At 35.0% G+C, this 23,897-nt stretch overlaps 1 protein-coding gene across 4 annotated transcripts in view; it reads left to right on the forward strand.

The window, feature by feature from the left end:
• Positions 1 to 23,897, forward strand: part of FBXL17 (F-box and leucine rich repeat protein 17) — a 289,546-nt gene that overhangs the window by 71,292 nt on the left and 194,357 nt on the right. For all 4 annotated transcript variants that reach the window (XM_064641029.1, XM_064641030.1, XM_064641028.1 and 1 more), the window contains exon 5: positions 16,962 to 17,069. In XM_064641029.1, coding sequence (XP_064497099.1) covers positions 16,962 to 17,069 — 108 coding nt within the window. The remainder of the gene's footprint in view (positions 1 to 16,961; positions 17,070 to 23,897) is intronic.

Raw genomic sequence — 23,897 nt, forward strand, 5'->3', positions numbered from 1 at the left:
CAGTTGCTTCCTGAATACTCTATCCGGAAGGACACTGTCAGCATGACCTGATTGACTGGGTTCCTGTATGAATTAAGATGTGCTGTTTTCAGAGACTGAAAGTAATACACACAATTTTGACAAGCCTATGAGCCCAAATGAGTAAATACTCTGAATATTTTCTGGCTCCTTTCAAAGCCCTTCTAGTTATCACTACATCATGCTTTGCACCTGAACTCAGGTCAGGCACACTTGAGTAGCTCAGTAGGACAGACTATCTGTGATCACGTATGTCAAGAAGATATGTGTTGCTTACAATTTCTTTATTCATTTCTTCACTTTCTTTTTTGTCCATTGGATCAACCATGAATCCGGCACCAAGTACTATTCAGAATCTGTAGGATTTTCTATCTGTTCATGGTGCTGGATGCATGTAAACCAGGTTTGATGTTATTTTCCAGTTACTTAGAAATTATGTTCTCTGCTAATGCTCTGTCGTGGCACACTATAAGCAGAAAGATTAAAAATACTTGTTGTTGGAATGCAGTATTTTATTCTTGCACATTATTGATCCATAAACACTTAAAGTCTATTGTGAGATTGCTGTTGAAAGACTGAGGAACAAATTAAGAAACTGCACTTACGGAAGTCATCATTTTAATGACAGGTAATTTAGTTTGAGGTAACTGGAGCAGTGAAGAACGCAATTCATCATATCAGCAAGTATCTTTACAAATTTTATTAGTCTGACAAATGTTACACAGATCATCAAGGTCATTTCCTAGTGAAGTTGGGATATTGTTTTCATATTCTTACAGCAACAAGAGAGGTTTGAGTAAACCGCATGTCCAGTTCCCTGAGGTTTGTGCCGTGAAGTGATACAGTGAGACAGGAAATAAAAATGGGTGCAAGATGAGGCAGTTGCTTTCCCCTGTTTGTGTAGGGTACATTTTCAGGCTAACAGTTCTAACTTCATGGGAAAATAGCCTCTTTAGTGACAGTCAGTGTCAAGTGTTAAGTCTTCCTGTCCTTCCAGTCACTGTTAAATGACTTTACTCCACTAAAGCACATTCCATGGGCCTGGGGTTGACTATATTTGCACATGGCACTTACTTGATCTATTTCTTACAGGAAAATTACCACCATACTTTGCAACAGTTGGAAACGAAAGGGCATCACTTAGATAAGATCTCATGAAATCAAAACCTCTAATTGAAAACAGAAAGGTTTGTTAATATAGTTGTAATTCTGATTTTCGTAATGTAAATTTTTCAATATATAGCAAGGATATTATCCTTTTCTTTCAAAAAGCAGTCTTTTCTTATTACACTCCCTCAAAAACAATTACCCAATAAGCTTTTGATGTTGTCACATGCTCATTTTGGGGAGATACCAAATTTGGTACTTCCTCAACTGTACATTTTTGGTTTTGAATCAGTTACTAGCATATATGTCTGTAGTTACTCTGACTGGTGGATAAGAGTCCCAGCTGGTGGGTGTGGTTGGTTTTGTAGGGATTCTTTGTAATTTAGTTTTGGTTTGGTTTGTTTGTTCGGGTTTTTTACTTCTGCTTATCTGTTCAGACCCATCCAGTTCTTCACGAACAGATGTGTTATTCTCATCTGTGTTGATTATACTCCCAACCTCTGCAGTGAAGTTCATTGTATTCTCCTTTTTGCAGATTAGATGTCCTTCTTAATAAAGCTAGGTACTACCTGTTTCAAGCCCGTTATTATACTTGCTTGGAACTGTTCACCCAGCTGAACTATTCTCCTCTCTTTGGGAGAGCAGATTTTTGATATCTCCATCTTAGTTTGTTCATTTTCTGTCCTTAAATTACTATATTAATTCTCACCTTCCTCAGTTTTATAACTTTTTTGTGATATTCTGTGAAGGACATTGCTGATATAAGTTGTTGTTTCTGTATCGTCTTCATCCAAGAAAATCTCTCCAAAAAGTTGTAAAAAATACCGAGATGCTAACTTGGCGATGGTGTACTTAGGTAAATGTGTGGTTCAAATTTTTCATTTACTTCTTCATTCTTGTTTTTTTTTCTCCTTGAAATTTATTCTGGTAATTGTTTGCATAATTTATACTAAGGAGGTCAGAAGAAGAGGAATTAAGTTAATGAATTTGAAGAGCCAGACACTGGCTCTTCAAGTCTCATGTCAAAGTAATGAGACAAAGACAGCTAAGGGTCTGACTATCCAAGGATAAAGGAACAAGGTAGGAGATGACTTTTATAATTGTCCAGCTCATCATCCAGTTTTTTGAAGAAAGGGGTTGCCAAGGAGAGCCCAAATAAGTCTGAGCTCTTATTTATATTTTGCTGATTCTGCAGATGTTAGAGGATGGGAGAATGAGTTGAGGGTGGATAAAGACAAGAAACAAAAATAAATTTCTCCAGATATTACATTAGGAATAGAAATAACATAACTTTTCTTCTCTTTATACTTAGGAGTAGGGAGAACTTCATTCTTGCAGTCTCTGTCTCTCTTGCTCTCCCCTGCCCCCCAACAAAAAGAAAATAAAAATTGCTGATGCAGTAAAACTGGAAGTCATTAAACAGTGTACTTGGGTACTACTGACAATTATTTGAGAGCTGACCTAATTGATTGCTTTGCCAGAAGCTGGAGATGTTGAAGATGCATTGATTATGCAGAGCATTGGATATTGTATAGTTTGCTGTTTTCACAAAATTGCAGCTGATTTGTGAAGGCATTCATCAAAAGATTTAGGAGGCAGGCAATAGTTTGTGTGTTTTTCAGTAAGGTAATGACTCATCTTTCCTTATCGATTGATATAGCTTGTTTTACAGATCTGGCATAAAGAAATTACTTTCCTGCTTGTAATTGTCATATTTTACCAACTGGGAGGGATGGGGTGAAGGTTAAGGGTATTACATTGAGAAAGATTAGAAAGATCAGGGGAAAAAAAAAATATTTCTTTTTTAAAGTCTTGTTGACCAGCCTGACTAGAGAAAACTACTTGATATGTCTGGTTTTTTCAGGTATCTATTGATAATTTGGTTTATTTGTTTAAGCGTCTTTTGTTTTGGCCACCTTTGCATCATTCCGTTTTTTTGTTTTGATTTTTCCCCTTTTTAATTTTTTTTTTAACTATTAAACTTCCTTTACGTAGCTCACAAGTTTTCTCACTTTTACCATTCTGATTCTCTTCCCCCATCCTGCTGGGTGAGGGATTCAGTGAGTGTCTGTGTAGTGTTTAGCTGCCTAGTGGGGTTTTAAACCAATACATACTGATTTACTAATTTAAGCAAAGTTGAAATTTACTTTCTTTAACCTGATGGCTTGTTGCTTAGTTTTTGGTTTTGGGGTTTTTTTCCTTCTTTCCTTTTCCATGATGACCTAAATACTAGCAGCAGTTTTTATTTTTTTATTCTCTAAATGTCCTGAGTTCTGGAAAGAGCAATCAGGTGTTTATTTTTCTTTTCTTAAAACTGAATTGCTGAACTTCAGCACCCTCTTGTGCTGGTCCTGCCATTATCATGCAGCCTGCAGGGCTTCATGCTCCAGTCAGCCATTGGGTTGTGTGTGGGTCTGTGAGGTAGGTGACAGGTTTTCCTGTTTCAGCTTGTCTGCGTGGAGGTCTCATTCTGCACTGAGGTTCATCAGGATTGTAGCCTGCTAATGATAACTAATACAGCAGTCCCACTTGGATTTCTCATCAGCAAGATGCTTTTCTTAAGTGCATGTATGCAGTGATAGACTGACATAGTCTGAGCAGGTGTGCCTTTAGACAATGTGCAAGAATTAAAAATCAAATCTAACTCACGATCACATTTACATAATCATCACCTACTTGCTTCTAATACCATTGATAATGTGTCAGCCATAATTTTCTAGGCCAGTTTCAAGTTCTACCTTAATATGATGACAGAGAGAAACATGAATTTCTAGTTTCTGTATCCATGTGCATCTCTTGCTGCTGTAGATTCCCACTCCTTTGCTTTCTTCTATGTTAGTGAGGACCCTTATGTGATGATATGTCTTCCTATTTTAGTATTTGGCCTTGGAATTTTAAAATTGTTTAATCTAGATGACAAAAAGGCAAATGGCTATTGTTAATATGTTTAAGTCCTCCCTGACTATATTTTATTTGTGCTTATTGCTGCATGTTCTCAGGGTTTTTTTGCCATCTGCATCCATCAGAATCTTCAGACTTAACTCTAATAGATCAAAATTAGTGATGTCAATTATACTGACCATGTAGATTACTGTAAGCATAATATTCTTAACAAATAACACCAATAACTTCCTTGCTCACCCAGCTTTCAGAAAAGAAAAAATGAAGACTGCTTTAAATATTATGAGAACAAATAAAGCACAACAAAAAAATCCCCATGTTTTTGTTCTGACAGAGTACTTGTTGGAAAGGTCTGTTTAAATAAAACCCAAACAACTTATAGAAATGTTTGTTATGAGGAGTTTGGGTAGATTATCTTGCTACAAGCTATAAACACTTTTCTTTAGTGCTTTTTGGAGGTAATTGATTTTCCTTGCTATTGTGATTAGGACAAAGCAAAAGTTGTATTTTTTTTATGTGTTTTTGTGGAAGTGTTAAAAAAATTACAGCTCAGTTTCTACTTTAACATTTTCAATTTTTTATCACAAGATATAATAGTGCACCGTTTGCAGCTGAACAAAGAAAGATGTGTAAGGAATGAAGCATAGACTCTGCAGAACTTCCACTTAAGAGTTGTTTTTTTCCTTTGCCTAGAGATGATTGTTTGCTAAAATCTATAAATTGGATTTCCACTGAAGTATATGCAAGAATGTGTATATGTATCCTATGCAACATCAATTTTCTTTTTTTGAACCAAAGGGTGTTATTTGGGTCTGAGTTCTTGTGTATATGCATATTAAAGCTTTGTTTCTCAGCATTAATAATTTTTTTATTGTTGTTGGTGCGTTTGGAGGTTGCTCCTACCAGTTACTGCTGATATCAAACTGTGATTGTAATGAAGTAGTCAATCACAGTAGTGAATGCTGAAGATTACCATTTTAATGACTAATTTTCCTGCAACTTGTCGTTGTAGGCCAGTACCGTTCATGTAATAACTCTCACAGGGTATAGCATGTTTTCTTCTTACCATAAAATTTCACAGAGAACTCTGTACCAATTTGTGAATGTAGGGACAAGACTCCAAAGCTGCTGTGAAGAGAATTGTGATGTCCAGACTGTCACACCAGTGTCGTGTGCTGAGTAACCCATACGTCCACTGACTGCAGTGCTGAGTGGATGAGAAAGTATGTAAGCTGATATATTTCACACAGGTGCAAAACAGAAAGAACTATATTAAATGAGGTCCTCTTTCTATTAATCTCTTCATCATGTCTGATACATTTCAAGTTTTTAACTCATTCATGCCTTAAAGCTCTTTCTGCATCAGGTTGATAGAATATGTCAGTTGCTGTACTTCTTTATCAGTCTAACATAATAATGATTTATTTTAAATTAAAATTAGTAGTATTGAGTGCAGTTCACTAGGGAAAAAAAATTGTGAAGAAAAAAACCCCTCCATATTGCTTCTTATTGTCGAGTATTTCCTCATAGTGGGAGTTCTGTTGTGTGAAGATCATTTATAAATCAAACTGAAACCATTTCGACTTCTGTGAGATGTGTCTTGGTGTCAATGATTGTGACCTCATGCTACATTTCCCAAGTGCATCTAAACTTGTGATTCTTATTACAGATGCCTTGAAAAAATGTCTCCTCCAGTTAGGATTTGGATTCTGGCTTTACCTGTTTTTTGTAAGCTAGAATAGAATGGAATATTATAGATTTTACATTAATGAAACTTGAAGACTTCTAGTACTCAAAGCAGGATGAATAAACATGACTACTGAATGCCTAATAACTTGTCTGTTAGCCAGTAATTAAGATAGATAGAATACCATGTCCATTAACCTGTATTACAAGAAACGTTATTTTCCTGCACGTATAATTTTTTTTTCTTTTTAGAAGGGCTTCTCATAGGCAGAATGTGATTTTAACACCTTACAAAAAGGAAATCTGCAAGGCTGGTTACATTTTCATAAATTCTCTGTCCTCCCTTGAGATGCACTGAAATAACTTCAGCCAGTGACCTCATTTGTATCTGAAATTTGAGTGACATTCTGTGTTTTATTGTCTTATTTGTTTTAAAAATAAGGGCTTATATTGCATAGTAAGTGTGTTACCCAGGAAGGCTAATATGTTTTTAGAGCAAGGTATAACTATTTTAAGAAGCTCTTGTGAATGGTAATGTCCATTAAATGACTGGTATTTTTGTTTTGTGAGCTTAGCTGTAGAATGCAGTTTTTTAGGTATTACATAGAGTAACTTGGTATTTTTTCCTAAAATACCTTCTCCATTTTCTCCTTGTGTAGTCAAGTCATTGAAGTATAGAAAAAACACTTTAATTATGAAATTACTTTCTTTTACCTATGCAGTTGTAGTCATAGTTATTCTGTCTTTATGTTAACTTGTATTTACTACAATATATAGGAAATTATCTCATTTTAGAGGAGAGAGAAAGAGGGGTCTGGAGCCCCGTTGGGGGCTGGGTCCCCCCAGCCCCAGCTGGGGGGGGCTGCAGAAACTTGGAACAGTGTTAGACTGGGCCAGGTATCTGTATCTAAGAGCTGGGGGAAGTTTCTCCACTGTGAGCAGCAGCAGAGACAGCAGTGAACGGAGAGACTGTGGCTGAAAGCCAAGAGATAAGAAAAGCAGCAGAGGCAGCTTGCAGCCAAGCAAGAAGACACAGAGATGTCTAATGAAGAGAGAGACAGAGCAGGACTAAGCTCTACACAGAGTTTTGGGGTAAGAACTGAACCAGACCCCCCAAAACCCTTGGGAAACCCCTCCTAGAGAGGAGGGGTGGTGGACTCCTACTGGACGGAAGTCTAAAATACAACATGCAGCATCGGAGAGAGGAGCTAAGAAGCTCAAAAACGTCCTGGAGCTGGACCGGGATGGCCAGACGGAATGTGGAGGGCGTGACCTTGGCCCTCTCCCCTCCCCCGCGGCTGCTGCCGCCAAGCTGGCAGCTGAGACAGAGCACAGGAGCTCTGGTAGAACTCTTGAGGCAAAGACTTTCAACTAAAAGCTGCCCGAGATGTTCTGACTTAGAGGTAAATCCCCCGAGGAAGGGACTTTCACGAAGATGCCCCTGCACTTTGCGATATGACCGTGGTGAAGCGAGTTTTGTCCCTGCTGGCAGCCCACGGGCGAGACCTTTGTTTGGAGTCCAAGGGCCGAGAGGGGGAGAGGAGCCCCCTTGTGTGTATTGGAAAGAAATCCAGCTACAACAATCCAGCTGCAGCTGCTGCATGGAAGAAGAGAGACACCGCTGCCCTGAGAGTGGAAAGGATCTTTCCTTTTCCCTAGTGGACTTTTATTGGAGGGAGAAGAGATTGATCAGTAAATACTGATTTATCATAGGAGGGATAGTTAAGATTATGTATATACTGTATTATGATATTTATTTATATAGTGATTGTAATATAATTCCCTTCCCCCCCATATTGAGTCTTGTGTTGTGTCTGAAAAACCCATCTCACACTGGGTTGAGATGTGGAAGGGGGACTTGGACTCAGGAATTGGATTTTGGAAGTCTCAAACCACGACAATATCATACTGTATTTCTGTTGTGTAGATTTATGTATTGCCAGTATGAAACCTGAAGAAAGTGTAGTTGCTTGAAGAACAGATGGTATTGCTAAGATACCTTCACTGGGGTTTATGGTATAGATTGTATTGTGTCTATGTCACCATACGTTTATTATGTGTATACATTACGCTACATCTTCAACTGCTACAAGAGTTTCCACACTCATTAAAGTTATGTGATATCCATGAGACTTGAACAGGAATTGTGTAATTTTCTAGTTCTACTGAATGTTCAAAGTGTCATAATTTTATAAGAGAAAATGCTCACATTATTTTAAAATAACCAACCAAGTGTCCTTTTGTGATGGAGTGACTATATTTTTGTTAATGTGCAAAAGCTTTTAATGTGTGAAAATCTCAGAAAAAATTGGTTCTGAGTTGGTATTGTATGATAGCAGTAAGAGTGTTGTCTAAGTTGGTATTTAAATTGTTTACCTGAAATAAAAACATTAAGGCAATGATAGATTAGTTTTGTCCATGAGAGAGATGTGACAACAGAAGGTTTTTTACGGTTGTGGTGGTGTTTTTAATGAAAGGAACATGGATTTGTCAGATTCTTGACCAAAGAAATTAAAGAATTTATTTGAGTATCTAGAAGGCCTTCACAAGGTAATCAGATTAATGAGAAAATGAAACAATGCTTTTATGTGTGAAAATGACGATATTCTTGGGGTAAAGCAAAAGGAAGTAGACTTAACAGTGTTTAATAGTTTGTATGTCAAAGACCTCCAGTATTTCTGAACATTAACCTTGCTCTTCTGGGGCTGTTTTAGAGGGGAAACAGTATGAGCACAAAGCAGTTGTTATGTGAATGTGTACTGTAAAATCATCTTCCAGCCCCTTTAAAAGCCTTGAAGTTGTGGTAAACAGATAAATGTACCAGAGTATATTAATTTAATGGGAATGTATAAGATTAAATTGCGTGCATGAAGGGAAAATAAAAGTTAATTTCTTTAAAAAAGATTTTAAATGGAAATGAGATCTCTTCTCGTGAACAATAAAGCTGTCGAATAAACTAGGGCTTTGTGTTGTTTTTTCTACTCATAATACAGAATAGGAAATATACTCATATAGCTCTGGGGGCATTAAAAGTGAAAATAATACAAAGTCATCTTCTGTCCCACAGAGAGTGAATATTTGATTCATATACTTCTTACATTAGGAGCAAATTTTAAGTGTCTAGACCAGTAAACTATGGACCTGTTTTACAGTCACATAGAATTTTTTTCTTCCTTTGTATTCACAATGATACTAAATGAAAATACTTGATATATATATCTTTGCATGTGGACACATTAGTCTTTTTGATTCAGTATTACAAATAAGAAAAGAGGGTCAGGATAATATTTTTAATTTTTAGAAATTATTATGCATTCTTCTGCTTAAAAAAAATATGCTAAGAAACACTTAGTTTTCTTATAGCCTTTAGAGGATATACAGTATTCCTGATGTGTGGCTCTCATTACAAAATTTATAATACAATAGTACTCTCTTTTTTATTTTAATTTTTTCTTTTAATTTTCCTGACATTTTGATGGCTATCAGGTTGTGTATACATGCTGTTTGGTGAAAGATGTTTTCTTTTAAAAGCAGTATTTTGCCAGTCCAGAGTAAATGCATTTTAATAATAAATTTTGACTTTTGGTGGGAGGGCAATATTTTATGAGCTGAGGAATTGTCTTTACAATTTTATTTGCATTTTGCAAAAAATAAATTAGGGTGAGCTGATAGTGTTGTTCAGTATAAGTGCACGTAAACTGTACTTTATAAAATTGTAAGATATTGGGAATCAGATAATTTATATTGAGAACTGAGATTTGTTTTCTAACCCAAATATTTAAACCAGTTCAAAGATAGTGGATGTCTATAGATATTTATTATTCCAAACTAAATATGTTCCAAGTGTGTTGTTTTGTTTAGTATTAATTAATTTGGAAGATAAAATAGATCAAAATAGGAAGAACAACTCATCTTTTGTGGACTCTGTCATCATTAACAAAAAGAGAATAAGATTAAGCACCGATACTCAGTGACACAGAAATGGAAGGAATACTTTGTACTGCCTTTGACTGAGGTACTTAGAGTTCTGTATCTTAACAATTATGTTTGAGTAATTAGGAAGACTTTGCATAGGGTTTCGGTACTATCAGGGTAAAACAGGAACACTGTTCTTTATAGCCAGTTATTTAGTCCTCTTAAAGATGAGGGAGAAACTGTGTAAATTCACATGCATTCTAAGAGGGTACCTGATCAAATTATTATTCCCTTGGGTACTGAACTGACCATACTGCAAAATTGTTAGGGTTGTTTTCATACTTATGGTATTTTAAAGTCGTTGATGTTGCCATAATGTCGATACACTCTTGTTTATCTTTCCCTCTTGTATCATGGGCAGATAGTGGTTCTAACTCCCAAACTGATGCATAAGGGTGAAGGAAAGGATATCAATTCAATCCTCTTCCCTCTTTTCTTCCTCTCAGAAGTGAGGCTGGGGTAGCACAGTGTTGTGAAGAGCCTCTTCTGAGTCCATGCTTTAATTATTGTTTTGGTTTTTTGTGCTGTGAATTGTTGATTCTGATTAAATGGCTCTTATTGAAAGGTTTACCTTTATAATACAGGCTCTGCTTCAGTATTTCACATTTACATTTCAGCTTAAATGGTGAGATACATTTCAAGAAACAGGTTTCTGAAATAAAAAAGTTGATCTTAAAATACTGTAGAATTTTCATTTTCTTTGTTTGTAAAAAGTCACTTATGTTGGTTAATTAATTCATCCCTTTCAGTTAATAATGAAACACATTTTACAGGCATTGGTAAGCAGCAGTGTTTTATTGTATGAAAGACTGCACATTTGTTTTGTATAAAGATTTTTTTATAATGAAAAGAAACCATTCAAAGCGTTTAAACCAAGATTGTGAAAAAATTGAAGATCTAACCAAAACTATATATTAAAAAGTGGGGAGATAATTTCCTTTTCAGTTAGAATGTTTCCTTCAAAGGCGAAGGAATAGAAATATTTATATTTTTCTTTTGGGTGCTCATAGAAATCAGTAGTACTACTGCACATTAAAGCTGGCAGTTGTTGAATTTCCGTTCTGATTAATCAAATGGTTACACTAACTGAATGTGAAGAAATATACTGTTTATCCAATGGCAGTTAGTTGAGATGAGCTTTGCCTTGCACTGTTCACTAATGAAATTTGGGCGTCCTTAGGACTTAGTATGATGACAGATTATCCGTGCCTTATTTTTGTCAGTGTTCTGTAATTGCAATATGGGGTCATGAATTAAATGCATCTTTGCCAATAATAATTACTTTGTCACAGCTTTATGACAAATATAATTTAAGTTGATGCTTGTGGAAAGCAAGCAATGTATCACTCTTATTGAATAGGAAAAGTCTGTTCCAGTTCAAGTTTGAAATAAATCTTTTAAACATAAACTTCATTTTTCACCTTTTCTGCCTTTTGTTTTCTGGGGGAGGTAGAGCAAAAGAATCCTGTATTTATATATGAGCAATCTTTATTTGAGTGTGTTTGTAAGATATGTTTGTGCTGAATTCCCAAGTAATTTAAAATTAGTTGGTTTTGTATTCCTGGTCAATCTAATAATACAATATATTCCTAATAAATTATATTATTAGAATAAGGTTAGGAACAGATGCTAATGAGTGGCCTTGGTGTGTTTGATGGAACCTTAGGTTTAAATCTGTAAGTAAATACTCTGAGTATTGTAGACTCTTATGGAAATTAATTTAAAAATGAAATTGAATTTGTGTTTGAATCTAAATACAGTTAAATTGTAACACAATTTGCTCACAATTTCTTACTCATTGGACTAGGAAGGTATGTTTTTAAGTATATATTCTAGTTTAACAGTGTAAAATGTAATAGTATTCTAATCTAATATTGTGATCTTTTTTTGACCCTCTGTTAAGAAGTAATTTTAAAAGTGTTAGTCAAAAGAGAGACAATGTCATCTTTCCCTGTGTGGCAGAGGGATCATCTGATCATTTTATTGTAGGGGTAGCAAGGCAAATTTTAAGCTAAGCAGGGAAAACCTGTGTAAGCACACACCTGTCGTCAAGCATTTTCATTAAAAATTATTACTATGTTTTTTAAAAAATTCTTATTCAATGATAATGGTTTTGTTGCTGATAGAGCAGTGGTAGCCTGACTGCTTGTTTTATAGTAGATAGATATTTCTGTGTATGAGCAATCTTGACTCCGTGTTTCGTTTTTCGTATGTATTAAATCCTTGTGAATTTAGTTTCAGAAGTCTTGCTAAAAAGCAATTAAATGAAAACTGCCTGAGTTTAGCCTAACTGCACTTTATGGGAGGCTGTGGCATGCAAGAATTCCAGGGAACACAGGTGAGGGAAAATGCATATTTAGTATGTGATGCATTAAACACATGTTGAAGAGTGTAGCCATGTGCTTCATACAAGGGCAGATTTCTGGGCCTTAATCTGCAGTAGATTATAAAGCACAAGTGGGGCAAGAAATTCTAGGACTGAATTAGCAGATGAGCTTTCTGTAAACGTACCTCTTTTCAAACATAAAACTGAATTTTATTAAGCTCTCCTCAGCTCTTCCCTTCTTCCAGTTCTGCCCCAAAAAAGGTTTTCTTAAGATGGTGTCTGACCAACACAGATAAAGATTTATGGAGTAAGTAATTGGGAGAAAAGGGGTTTCTTCTACCCTTAGTGTTGACTTCTGCAGTGAATAATTGCATGTTACATTCATGGCAGACTGACTCTCTACTTACATGAGAACATACTTTATTCTAGCAGAATGTATTGTTCTGAGGAATATTTTACATATTTTTCGAACTTTTATTTATGTATATTGCATGGAAAAATTGCATATTAAGAGCTACTTAGAGTGCAGTGCTCTTGTTCAAATTAGAGAACACGGTATTCATTCTGTGCCAGTTGCTATTTATATTCCTATCTCTTTTTCAGCTATTTCTGTTTGAGCTTCTGTGAGTTTTTATTAATTGTGAGGCTTTTTAATTGGAATTTTGTATTGTTGTGCTTGTATTGTTGTACCTCAGACTTTCTTCTTGAATCATCATCTCTGCTTTTTCCTTTTTTTGCACTTTCATTTATTGAATAGAATGTAAAATAAACTAATACTTATAGAATCTAATTCAGAGGAGACAAAATATTGAATTCCTGTAAAACAATGCAGAATTGGAATTCATATATAATAGGCTGCAATAGATGAAAATTATTAAACCATATCTCACTTATCATAGATCTTTTTGATAGGAGCAAAATCTGTCCCATTAGTTCCAGACCAGTGTATTTCCCATTCACAATGCTTTAGTGCATAACTTATAAATCTGTCCTCATCATCCTACATTACTTTTTCAAAGCAAGACTAACATGAAGCAAGACAGGATGAATGAAAGTCAATGAAGGTCAACTAGACAATCCAATTACTAAAGGTTCTTGGAAGAACACTACTGGCATCTGTAAAAGAATTGTGTGTGAATTTCTGTGTCTTTGTTGACCAAGGGTCATTTCCGTAGAACTGCAGTATATTTTCTGTGGTAATCTGGCTTTAGATTATGCTAGTCTAATTTGCTTGTACAGTACACCAGGATACAGTTGTTTAAAAATTTGTTAGTTTACAGAAGCCATATTTATAATATGTTTAATGCACCTGTTCTATCTTCTGAGTAGTGAAGAAGAAAATGTAACATACAATTACATACTGCATTATATGAGGAAGTGTTAAAATGCATAATCATTGCACGCACATCACTGCTAATTTTCCATGCATTTTTTTTGTCAGTCACTTATTTTTCTATAATTCTGCAGAATAGACCATCTCTTGGGTGTGTCAAACACATTCATACAATAAGAGGGATACGATTTCTGGCTCCTACTGATGGTAGGAATAGTGACCTAGCTTGCATGTTTGAGTTTAAATATGAAAGTTCAAGTCTGTGTGTAAACCATCTATGCTAGACAATGCAGATGATGAAATAGGAAACAGACTAGTTAAGCAGAAAAATAGTTGTTTTCAGTCTTAGAAACTTTCTTGAGTTTGAAGTTAAACTTTGTTGCTTCTGGTTCACTGAATCACAGAATCAATTAGGTTGGAAAAGACCTCTGAAATCACGGAGTCCAATCTTTGACAAAACATCGCCATGCTGACAACTAGACAATGGCACCAACTGCCACACCATCTTCCCTTAAGTACCTTCAGGGACAGTGACTCCACCACTCCGGGGTTGGTGACTCCACCACTCCCCTAGGCAGCCCATTCCAATATCTAATCACCCTTTCAGGTCTGGCAGAAACTTTCCTAATTTTTTTCTCCTTGATACAAATAGATCATATGGGAAAAAAAAGAGATGCTTCCGCATGCAAACTTTGTATTGTTATGTTTTTGAGCCTTATATAAATAAGGACAGGTAGGATTCAGTTATCCATCTTCAGTTAGTCTAACTGAAGACTAGACAATTTTACTAGACTATAATGCTACACTTACATTTATAAATAAATTCCAAATGACTACATATTCTTACTTTTCCCAACCTCTGCAAAAAGAAGAACAGAAAGACCTAATATAAATTTTAGTTTTTAACCTTCATTTGGATTACAGGTATTTTGATCTGATATTTGTATTACAGGTATTTTGATCTGATATTTCTGTCCATAGTGTCTCATATTTGTCTTATGAGAAGCCATTGTAGTGAAATAGCAAGTGTGTGTGTGTATATGTGTATATATATAGAAATATATATACATATATTCCTTTCCAACTACTACAATTATAGGACAGTGCAGTCATGTTAAAAGAGGCTAACCAAGCAGACTATCAAGTGGCCTTCATTACAGGCTGTCTGGCTGGGAATCATGTGATTAAAAAAATCAATTGCTATAGATGACATAGGGTCCAAAAAAGAAGTGATGTATTCCTAGATACTGGTGTAGTAAAGAATGCTGACAGGAGGTTACAATGTTGATTGAGAAAATTTCTACAGTGTTTCCCAATAAAAGTTGAGGTCAGCTTCTGCAGGTAGTGGAGTTTTGTTGTCTGACGGCAATGGACAGGATCTGTTAGTGAACTGGGCTTAAAGACAGCAACACTGCTATTTTGTTCATAAGTCAAGATTTAAGAACAAATTGTTGTTTTCGGTAGCAAAATGAGTGTTTAAAGTGGTGATTTCTACTACAGTAATTTTAAAGCATATTTAGGTAGTGTCACACTGCTTTTGCTTGGAAAATCATGAGGCTTGCATGGCATACAGAGGTAATGAAGGATCTTTTGTCTGATTAAATAGATAGTGCATACCTAACAAGCACTGAAAAGGTTCACTGCTAATCTGTAAACTATTTAATATATATTGTCATAATCTACTGCTACTAATTTTTATCAAAATTATTTTCCCACAGATTTTGTTTAGAGTACAGAAATTTCCATATTATGAAGAGATTTTAAGACATACTTGTTTTATTATTTGCATTCAAAATGTTATTTTTTCAATGTCTTTATGCACCTGAATGTTAGCTATAAGTAAGAAATTGTTTGTATGTAAAAGTTGGAAGCTCTCTAATGAATTTGTTGTATTAGACATTTGTGGTATTGGTTTTTCATTGCTACATTTTCTTGCTAGCTAGGGCAAACTTGTCTGCAGCAGAGAGTCACACTTTAATCTTCTGTAGAGAGTGTAGGTTAAGATTGTAACAGGGTCCTTCTCTTAGATCATTAGCTGTATCAGAGGGTTTAGTTTATCTTCTAGAGAGGAGATAAACTTTCTTTTCCACCTGGTTTGGTTCTGAGAGCATGCTAAATAGTGCAAATCTGTAAGTCTTTGACTTGCGATAGTATTTGTCAAAGGCTTTTGGCAATCAGTATCTTAAAAGACCTAAATAGTTTGTGTGGCTGTCCTCAGTTAAGAGGAATGTGTAAAACCAGAAATGAATGATTGTGTTAGATAAAATCAAAGAAATTTCGAAATACACTGGTTTGTTTTTGTTCAAGTAGGTGGACCTGGGACATGGGGCTGTGCAGATACCACATAATCAGTACCCAATTTGTGATTGAATCTGTTTAGCTGACCCCTAACCCCCCCTTCATTTTGACCTGTTCTCATTTTAATTGGGTTCTAAATACACAGTCCTAGAAGGCTTGTGCTTTATTTGGCAGATATACCACAATGAGAATCTTTGCTCAGTGAGAAGTTTTTGCTCTGAGAAAACTGCACTAGTTCTATAACAATATTCAGTAACCCCAAACCCAATACAGCTCTGATGTGGTGTTTTATCTGTAAACCCATATCTCCAGGCTGCCTTTTCAAAATTTGTTTTGCCAGAGTCCTCACCAAGGTCAACAGATGCTGCCAGTATGCAGTCAAGTGGCTTGTTGGGCCGGTTGGTACTGTGGCTAATGGTGATCCACAGCACAGCAGGAATAATGTTCCTCTGTGTATTCACCTGAGGCTCAGTTTTGGACTAGGTATTTCTAAACTTGTTTTGCTTTTCGGTTAAGGTGTCTTAAGTGTAACCATGCCAATATTACATTCTTCCCAAAATTCACAATATGTTGTCCTTTTGAATATTTAGTCTACTTACAAAGCACTACATTTTTACAATGGATTGTGGTTTATATTTAATTTATATTATTAAATTTCACAGACAGTTATAAATAACAAGTAATTGTATAAATAAACAAAATCTCAATAATAAACTGGGTAACATCTCCATTCAGCCGATAACTTGCAAAGTGGTATATTACTGTGAGATTACCAAGCCTGATGTGAGAAACAGATGTAATATTACCTTTAAGTTAAAATCATCACTCGCTTAATTTTAGCAAAAATGCTAAAAAAAGGAATATAAACTTAAGATAGCACACAATTCAAGTTCTTCATAGTCAATGATGGGTATAGCATGAGTGTAAGGATGGCAATAACAAATTCATTAGTATTTGCATGTTTGTATGTAGTTTATGAGAATAGTGGATAGAATGCTCTCTTGGTTTGTTTGCACTTAAACAGGATGACAGTAATACTTGACTTTGTGGCCATCCATCTTCTCTTGTCTTGTGCTTCTTTTCCTCCTCTAGGAAGATGATCCCCCTCTGCCAAAAATCTTTCTTCGTGATTTTCATGCACGTATATCCATGCCTATGCATATACAATGTTTTCTCTAAAACACTTGACATAAATAAAAGCAGTGGTAATAATAATAAAAGTATTAATGAGCAGCTTGCAACTAGAAATTGCTTAAACTGTGTAAAGTATGTGCTTATATCACCTATTTAACTGTTGCCTGTTTATCTTTTCTGCAGGTGACAGATCAGTCAGTGAAAGCTTTTGCTGAACATTGTCCAGAGCTGCAGTATGTTGGTTTCATGGGTTGCTCTGTTACATCAAAAGGAGTCATTCACCTTACCAATGTGAGTATCATAACTGCTTTTAGCTAGTCATTAGTGCGTTTGACTGTAGCCAAGTCATATGTATCAGTCAGGATAAGTTTATTTGTATGATTTATAACACTGACATGGATAGAAACATGACTCAGTAAATGAACTTTGAATTATTTGAGCAGTCACATTCAGATTTCACTGTGTAAAAACACTGTATCAAAAATATAATCAAAGTGTTATACATTTTCTCAGAAGTAAAATGCCTAATTACAACAGATTCCATTGCAAACAAAACAGAATTCCATAATCAAAGTGCAAAATTCTAATTGCAAGAGATTTGGACAAACCCCTTACTGCAACAGTGTACATACATTGTATGTATATATTCATCTTCATATTTTAACATAGATAGTTTGACTTATACACATAAGACGAATTATGTCTGGGAGAGCTAACATGAGTGAATCTGCAGAAAATAACGGAACTGTTCAGTAAAATGGATGCCTTGGATGAGGTGGACAAACACCATACTAATTAAAATTTGTAAGTGAAAGTAAATTTAGGGATCATGCAAACATAAAAATGGTTGAAGAGATCTTGAGGTGCCAAGTAGAGAATATATTAAATGAAAAACAGAATATGCCTGAAGAAAATAAAGGTTTTTTTGATGCAGCTGTGCAGCTGTCCTATTGTTATACAGAAGCATTCAACATGTCTGTAAAATACTTTTATCATTTTAGGGCTACTTAGTAGCTGAAGATACAGAAGAATTGAAAACATTTTGGAACATATCCAAAAAGAAATAAAGCAGAGAAATTAATTTGCATGGTAAAGTTATAGGACCTCAAAGGACACCATTGGGAAAGGACTCTGTGGACTGAAGTGATGTGTAAAAGGGGTATATATTAGTGGGAGAAAGAAATTATGCTATTATTTTCATGTCATATGAAAACTATCTGTGTATAACTATAGGTTATATTTATATATACAGCATAAATATAAGGTTTATGCTATATTATATTTCTTAGAAATATAATTTAACATAAGACAGGGTGTGTAGTCTTATGTAGTAGCTTTATTGGAAATTTCCACAGATCACTTTTCAGCTACATGCTTTGGTTACTGGATTATTCTGGCCTAGATTTATTGAGTATTTAATAGATGTCTTAGCTTTCAACAAAGTAACTTTATAATCCCATTTATTAGATAAAAATAAAGATCTTTATTTTTCTTATTAACATGTATTTTTCCTTTTCTTATGTTTAATAATAATAAAGTATTAGAAATCCTGATTTACGTGGGAGTGACACTGTTGAATGTAGTCCTTTAGTAAATATTTAGGAGGCTGGTTATACTCTTGGAATGTAATTTTAGTGCACATTGGGACTTGAGATGTGGGGATTCCAGTTTCCTTCCCTCAGGCTGTATCTGTACAACTTTCTGTAGGCTATGAATACTGCAAAGACAGTGATGTGATAACACTGAAAGTTAGGGACTGTTTAATCTGGACAAGAAAAGGCTCAAGAGAGCCTTCTTGCAATCTTTCTACTTAAAAGGGACTTATAATAAAGATGGGGACAGGCTTTTTAGTAGGGCCTGTAGGAAACAGCAACATGATCTTTAACTGGTGCATCTGTCTTTTCCAGAATTTATCTGTTGATGACATCATTTTTTGTTCTAACCATCATGTATTTCATGTGGTTAGCTTTGTGTTGAGTACTTAACTTATACTTCGTAACTGTTCAGTAATAATTCCAGTCCCATGTTCCTAGACAGTGTGGAATCTGTTCTTTGTTTTGTATGGCCTACAAGTGTGTCCCGTAAGGCTGTGCTGAGCCAGTTCCTTTCTGTCCTGCTTCCTGTGTGCAAGCTGGAGATAACAGCAATGGCCTTGCTTGTGAAATTGCTTTGAGGCTGATGCATGTATAAAAATGGAGTGGTTTATTATGACTGTATTTTCCCCCCAGTAATGTTAGCTGTCTTTAAAAATACTAGCACTTGAAAATTCTAAATTACAGTGCTGCTGCATTGCAGAGCTTTTTTAATAGCTAATTGTAGGGAATGGTAGTGAAAATGTTGTATATTTTAGAAAAAGAAGAAACATTCAGGGTTTATTTTCATTATTTTTCTACTGAACACAATGACAGTCCAAAAAATTTGCTTTTTGAGCAAGACCATGTCACCACATCGGTGCCTTTTTTTCTTGAAGTTGTTATTAGATACAAGAAATGCACCCAAAAGAAATAATAATTACTGGGTAAGGTGAGAGGCACTTGCATGTACATACACAGGAAGAAAGGGGAAGGAGGAGTGTGTGTATGTGTATATGCAGTTCACAGTTAGACTCACAGTTGAAACCAGTGGTTTGTTCTGATGACCTGAATGTTTCATTTGTCTTCGTAGCTCTAATGTGTGAAACATTGTCACAGAAGATCTGAGTGATTTGTACTATGACATCAGAAAAATTAGTCCAGCATTTGTCAACTTTATTTCTCTGAAGGAGGGAAAAACATCTACTGCGTGTAGTGTTCTAGTTTGTCTTCTATTTTCAGCACATCCCTACCCACTGCTTTCTTGTTTTATCTTTTTTCTCACTTGTTTTATTATTTGCTTAGCTTTCCCTGTATGATTTTTTTTTCATGTTTACTCTCTTCCTTTCCTCCTCACATCCTTGTCTCTCAGGAGCATATTCCTGGTTAATTTTTACTTCACTTCTCCTTTAAGTGTGAAGAGCTGCGCGAATGTGAAAAGTACCTCTGCATGTTAGGTGATTGTGTTGAAAACAGAACAACCAGATGGATAATTTTTATTCATTAACTGAGTGGGAATAAGAAATCTCTATTCTAACTAAAGAAGTGGTGATTTTTTATTTTATATCTCTGACCCCAAATCTGGTGGTATTTCCCTCCCCTGCTGTGGTAATTGCTTCTCAGCAGTTTAATTGTTGCACTTGTAATAGAATTTTAACAGCTGGCATCAGCAAACCTTGACATCTAGATATAATTTTATTACGAAACCACTTCTTTGGCTTCTTCCTTTGCTTTCTGATATGTATGCAAGAGTAATTGCTTTGTAGCAGTATAACTCTGTCCGTGCTTCTACACCATGTGCTTCTGACAGACTGTCTGGTAAAGTTTATTACAAACATCTAAGTGTGTATGAATCCTTGTACAGAATTTCAAGAGAAAAAATTCCTAACTTACTCTGCTAATCACCAATGCATGAAGGCACTTTATCTAAGAACTATTTTTGGAGTAATGTGATCTTTAATCTTTCTTCATCTCATAGTTGTTACTCGAGAGTCATGTCCGATCCAACTTAGTGATACTTGTTTCTGAGCTGGTGGCCAATATGAAGTCAATCAAAATTCAAATTTATGGAGGAAATACTTAGTGCTCATTCAGTGCACACATTACCAGCTTGACAGATATATAATGATAATCTACACATGACAGGACTGATTTTGCAATAGCCTTGTCTAAACTGGGGTACTGTATGGTCTCCTTCTAGTAACTGATTTGTTTTGACACAAAGTGTTCTGCTTTATGCTCCTTATATTTCAGCATACCCTCTGATCTTAATATCATCAAGCTTTTACCTATGGACATGATTGCTGTTCTTTGTCTGGGTCAAGAGTTTTTTAGTCAGTTTGTATAATGAACTGTATTTCACAAGATGGAATATGATTTATTTCAGTCTGGTTTTTTTTTTTAGAAATACCTACACTTTTCAAAAGAAACTTTCTGTTTTGTTTTTTGTAAGTGTTGCAAATTAAACTTCAGTGATTATAACACAGGTTTTGATTGTGTATTTCTTACTTAAGCAGTGGGTCCTCAATGTTGTGCAATACTTATGAAATGAAATTAAAATTTGCAGAACACTAGATATGCAGAACACTAAATCTATGGGAAAATAGTCTCCTCTGTAACAATTCAATCATTCTCCAGTTCTTTAAACCACGTATGATTACTTTTTCAGGATCACAGTATATCTCGATCTTATAGTTCAATTACAGCAGCTCTTCAGTAATGTGGCTTTTTAAAAAGTAGTTTATAGATTCTTTTGACACAATAATAAAAATAATTTGGTTTACAGTTTGTTTTCGAATTGCTGTTTTTAATTTTCTCTGGTCATACATTTACTTTGGGGGGCTTGAGTCAGAGAGCAGTTTATTCCCTGAAGGCATGTATACACAGAAAGTGTCAAGAAAATTAAGGTTAATTAAAATTCCATTAATTGTTTAGTGGTGGCCTTGGCAGTTTCAGGTTTCATTTGGACTTGGGTTTAAAGTTCTTTTCCAACCTAAATGATTCCATGATTACATCCTATTCTATGATTTTTAAGGTAGCATATCTCTACAGGAATTGTGGAATCATGCAGGGGGGAAAAAGTGAATACCCATTATATTAGTAATCCCCTAAACAGTAACAGCTAAAAATTCACAGGAGTTGATACACCCACACTGAAAAATTACCTTTGATCACAATGGTAATAGTAATTTTCTATCATCTAAATCATGGCACATATTTTAATATTATAAGTTCCAGTAGTCAAGATAGAAATCTTAGGAGTTCTGTAACATTCAAGCACACAAATATTATGATAGCTTCTGAATCTTTAAATATATCAATGGGCATAAAATTTAACTTAATTGAACCAACAAAAGTATTGAACGGAAAGGATTGTACTATATTTTAAAATATTTGAGATCCAAAAGTAAAGAGTAATATCTTTAAAATAGTATTTAACTTTACATTTGTATTTAAAATATATAAAAATTAAAAAGCTCTGTTTTTCAAACTTCTTTGTCTAAAACCATTTGGTGATTTAAGTGGTTCTTCTGCATCTGTCATTTCCAGTGGAGCAATTCACTCTCAGTACATTTTAACTGGCAGTCTCCTCACAGAGACTTTACCTACTGCTCTATTAATTTCCTGTTAGTAGGACTAAGAGGAGGGAACCAGCTTGTGCTCCCTTCCTATCTCATTCATGTACTTAGACTCCTTCAGTTTTAGACCCACACATTTTTAACACTGAGTCAATAATCAGTAGTTTCAGCAAGAATGTGTTTATATGCATCACACAAAATTAGTTTAGATGTTCTTGCTTTCTATTTTGTTATTTTTTGTTTCATATTTTAAGCCCTCTCTACTATTTGCATGCTGTGTTTTATTGTCACATTAAATATTGCTTGTTCAGTTAAAACATTTTGCCTGATGGAGCTGAGTTCAAAGTTTAAATTCTGCTCATGCTGAACATTCTTTGCAGAACTATAAAATTAGGAGTTGAAGAAAAGTGTGAATACCTGTAGAAGAGTGGCCCTGAAAATGCTCAGTAAAATGGTATTGCTGCATGAACAAAATTGGTTTTGATTAAAAAAAAAAGGAGAAACTCTATGCATCCTAGTGGCCTAAGGTTGAGTATTTAAGTCACAGAGTATCCTTGTTCTGTAGAAAAAGATTCTATATAAAGGTGTGCTATTTTAATCTCAAGAATGCACTGAAGATTTAAACATCTGAACTGTCCAATTGTCCAACTGTTGTCCAACTGTCCAACTTCTCCAATCCAGAGAAGTTTGATTTTTATTTTTTTCTTTTTAATATCATACTACTTTTAGCTGTGTTAGAGGTAGAATATAAAATTTATGCATTTTTCTCTTGTAACATTTTAATAATAGTAGTGATTGCAGCATTGTAGCATTAATCCCTTAAAATTACTTTTTCGATAAAGTATAGGAAATTTGTCATTAAGGTATCTGTCTTTCATTTTAAATGAAGAATGGTTACATACACATTTATAACTATTCTCTGACTGGTAAGAAGATGTAGATACCTCTGACTTAAGTAGGCAAGAGGTATTCTTTTCACCTGTCATATTCAACTGATTCAAATTCATGTGATGAAGGGAATGTTTTCCAGGTCTTGAAAGTCATTCACACATATGAAATGCCAATAGGGGGTTGTATAGACCAAATTATACTTGTGTATGTATCAATCTGAAGCAGTCTCTTCAAAGACAGTAAGGTTTTCTGGATTGAGTATATTGTGCCTGATGAAAAGAAAAATTAACCTACCGAGTAGGTCACTTGCCAGGTTTAAAATGAAGGAGTGTGACAGTAAAAAAAGACAAGTGATGGTTGAGCTACTGTATATTGAATATAATGGTGGACTATTATTGTCATGAAGGAAAGAAGCAATGAGGAGATGATCGTTCTCCTGTGGTGGTAAAGGATAAAATCTACTTTGAAAACCCTGTTAATTTGGTCAGTAGGAATTCAGTTTAGGTTTTGAGTCTACCCATGGAGTGCAAAAGTTTTCTTCCTTGGAAATCACAAGTGCTGCATTCATCGTTGAATCACTGAGGCAGATAATACACTGGTACCTCTTATCTAATTTGAACCCGTGTTATTTAGGCACTTTTTAAAGAAGCACTGACCTATCTCCTTGCATTGATTCTTTAATGTAAATTTATGGGTTTTACTCTGTAAGTAATAATAATGACAAGAGAATCACCAGTATTGTCACCTGCTCATAAGAATAGTCTTGTGAAAAAAACGTAAGTGAGAAGATTTTCTACTTGTCTTTGAGGTCTCCTGGTAAATATGTGTTTACTGTCATAGAACATGTTCATTGTTGAGTTGTCCAGCAGGTGTATTTTCTATGTCATAGACATAGGCCACATTACTGCCAACATAGTCTAAAGGCTGAAATATCTAATATGAATAGTGGTAAGAACATGAGGAAAACTAAAGTTGCTGTAAGCTTTGCCTTCTTGTAATGTATGCAGGAAAAAATGACAGATTGGTTGTGAGCCTTTTTTGGGCATATATAAGGTCAGGCCTTTAAAGTTCGTTCTGGA

The sequence above is a fragment of the Pseudopipra pipra genome, chromosome Z, assembly GCF_036250125.1.
Source record: "Pseudopipra pipra isolate bDixPip1 chromosome Z, bDixPip1.hap1, whole genome shotgun sequence".
Taxonomy (NCBI): Eukaryota; Metazoa; Chordata; class Aves; order Passeriformes; family Pipridae; genus Pseudopipra; species Pseudopipra pipra.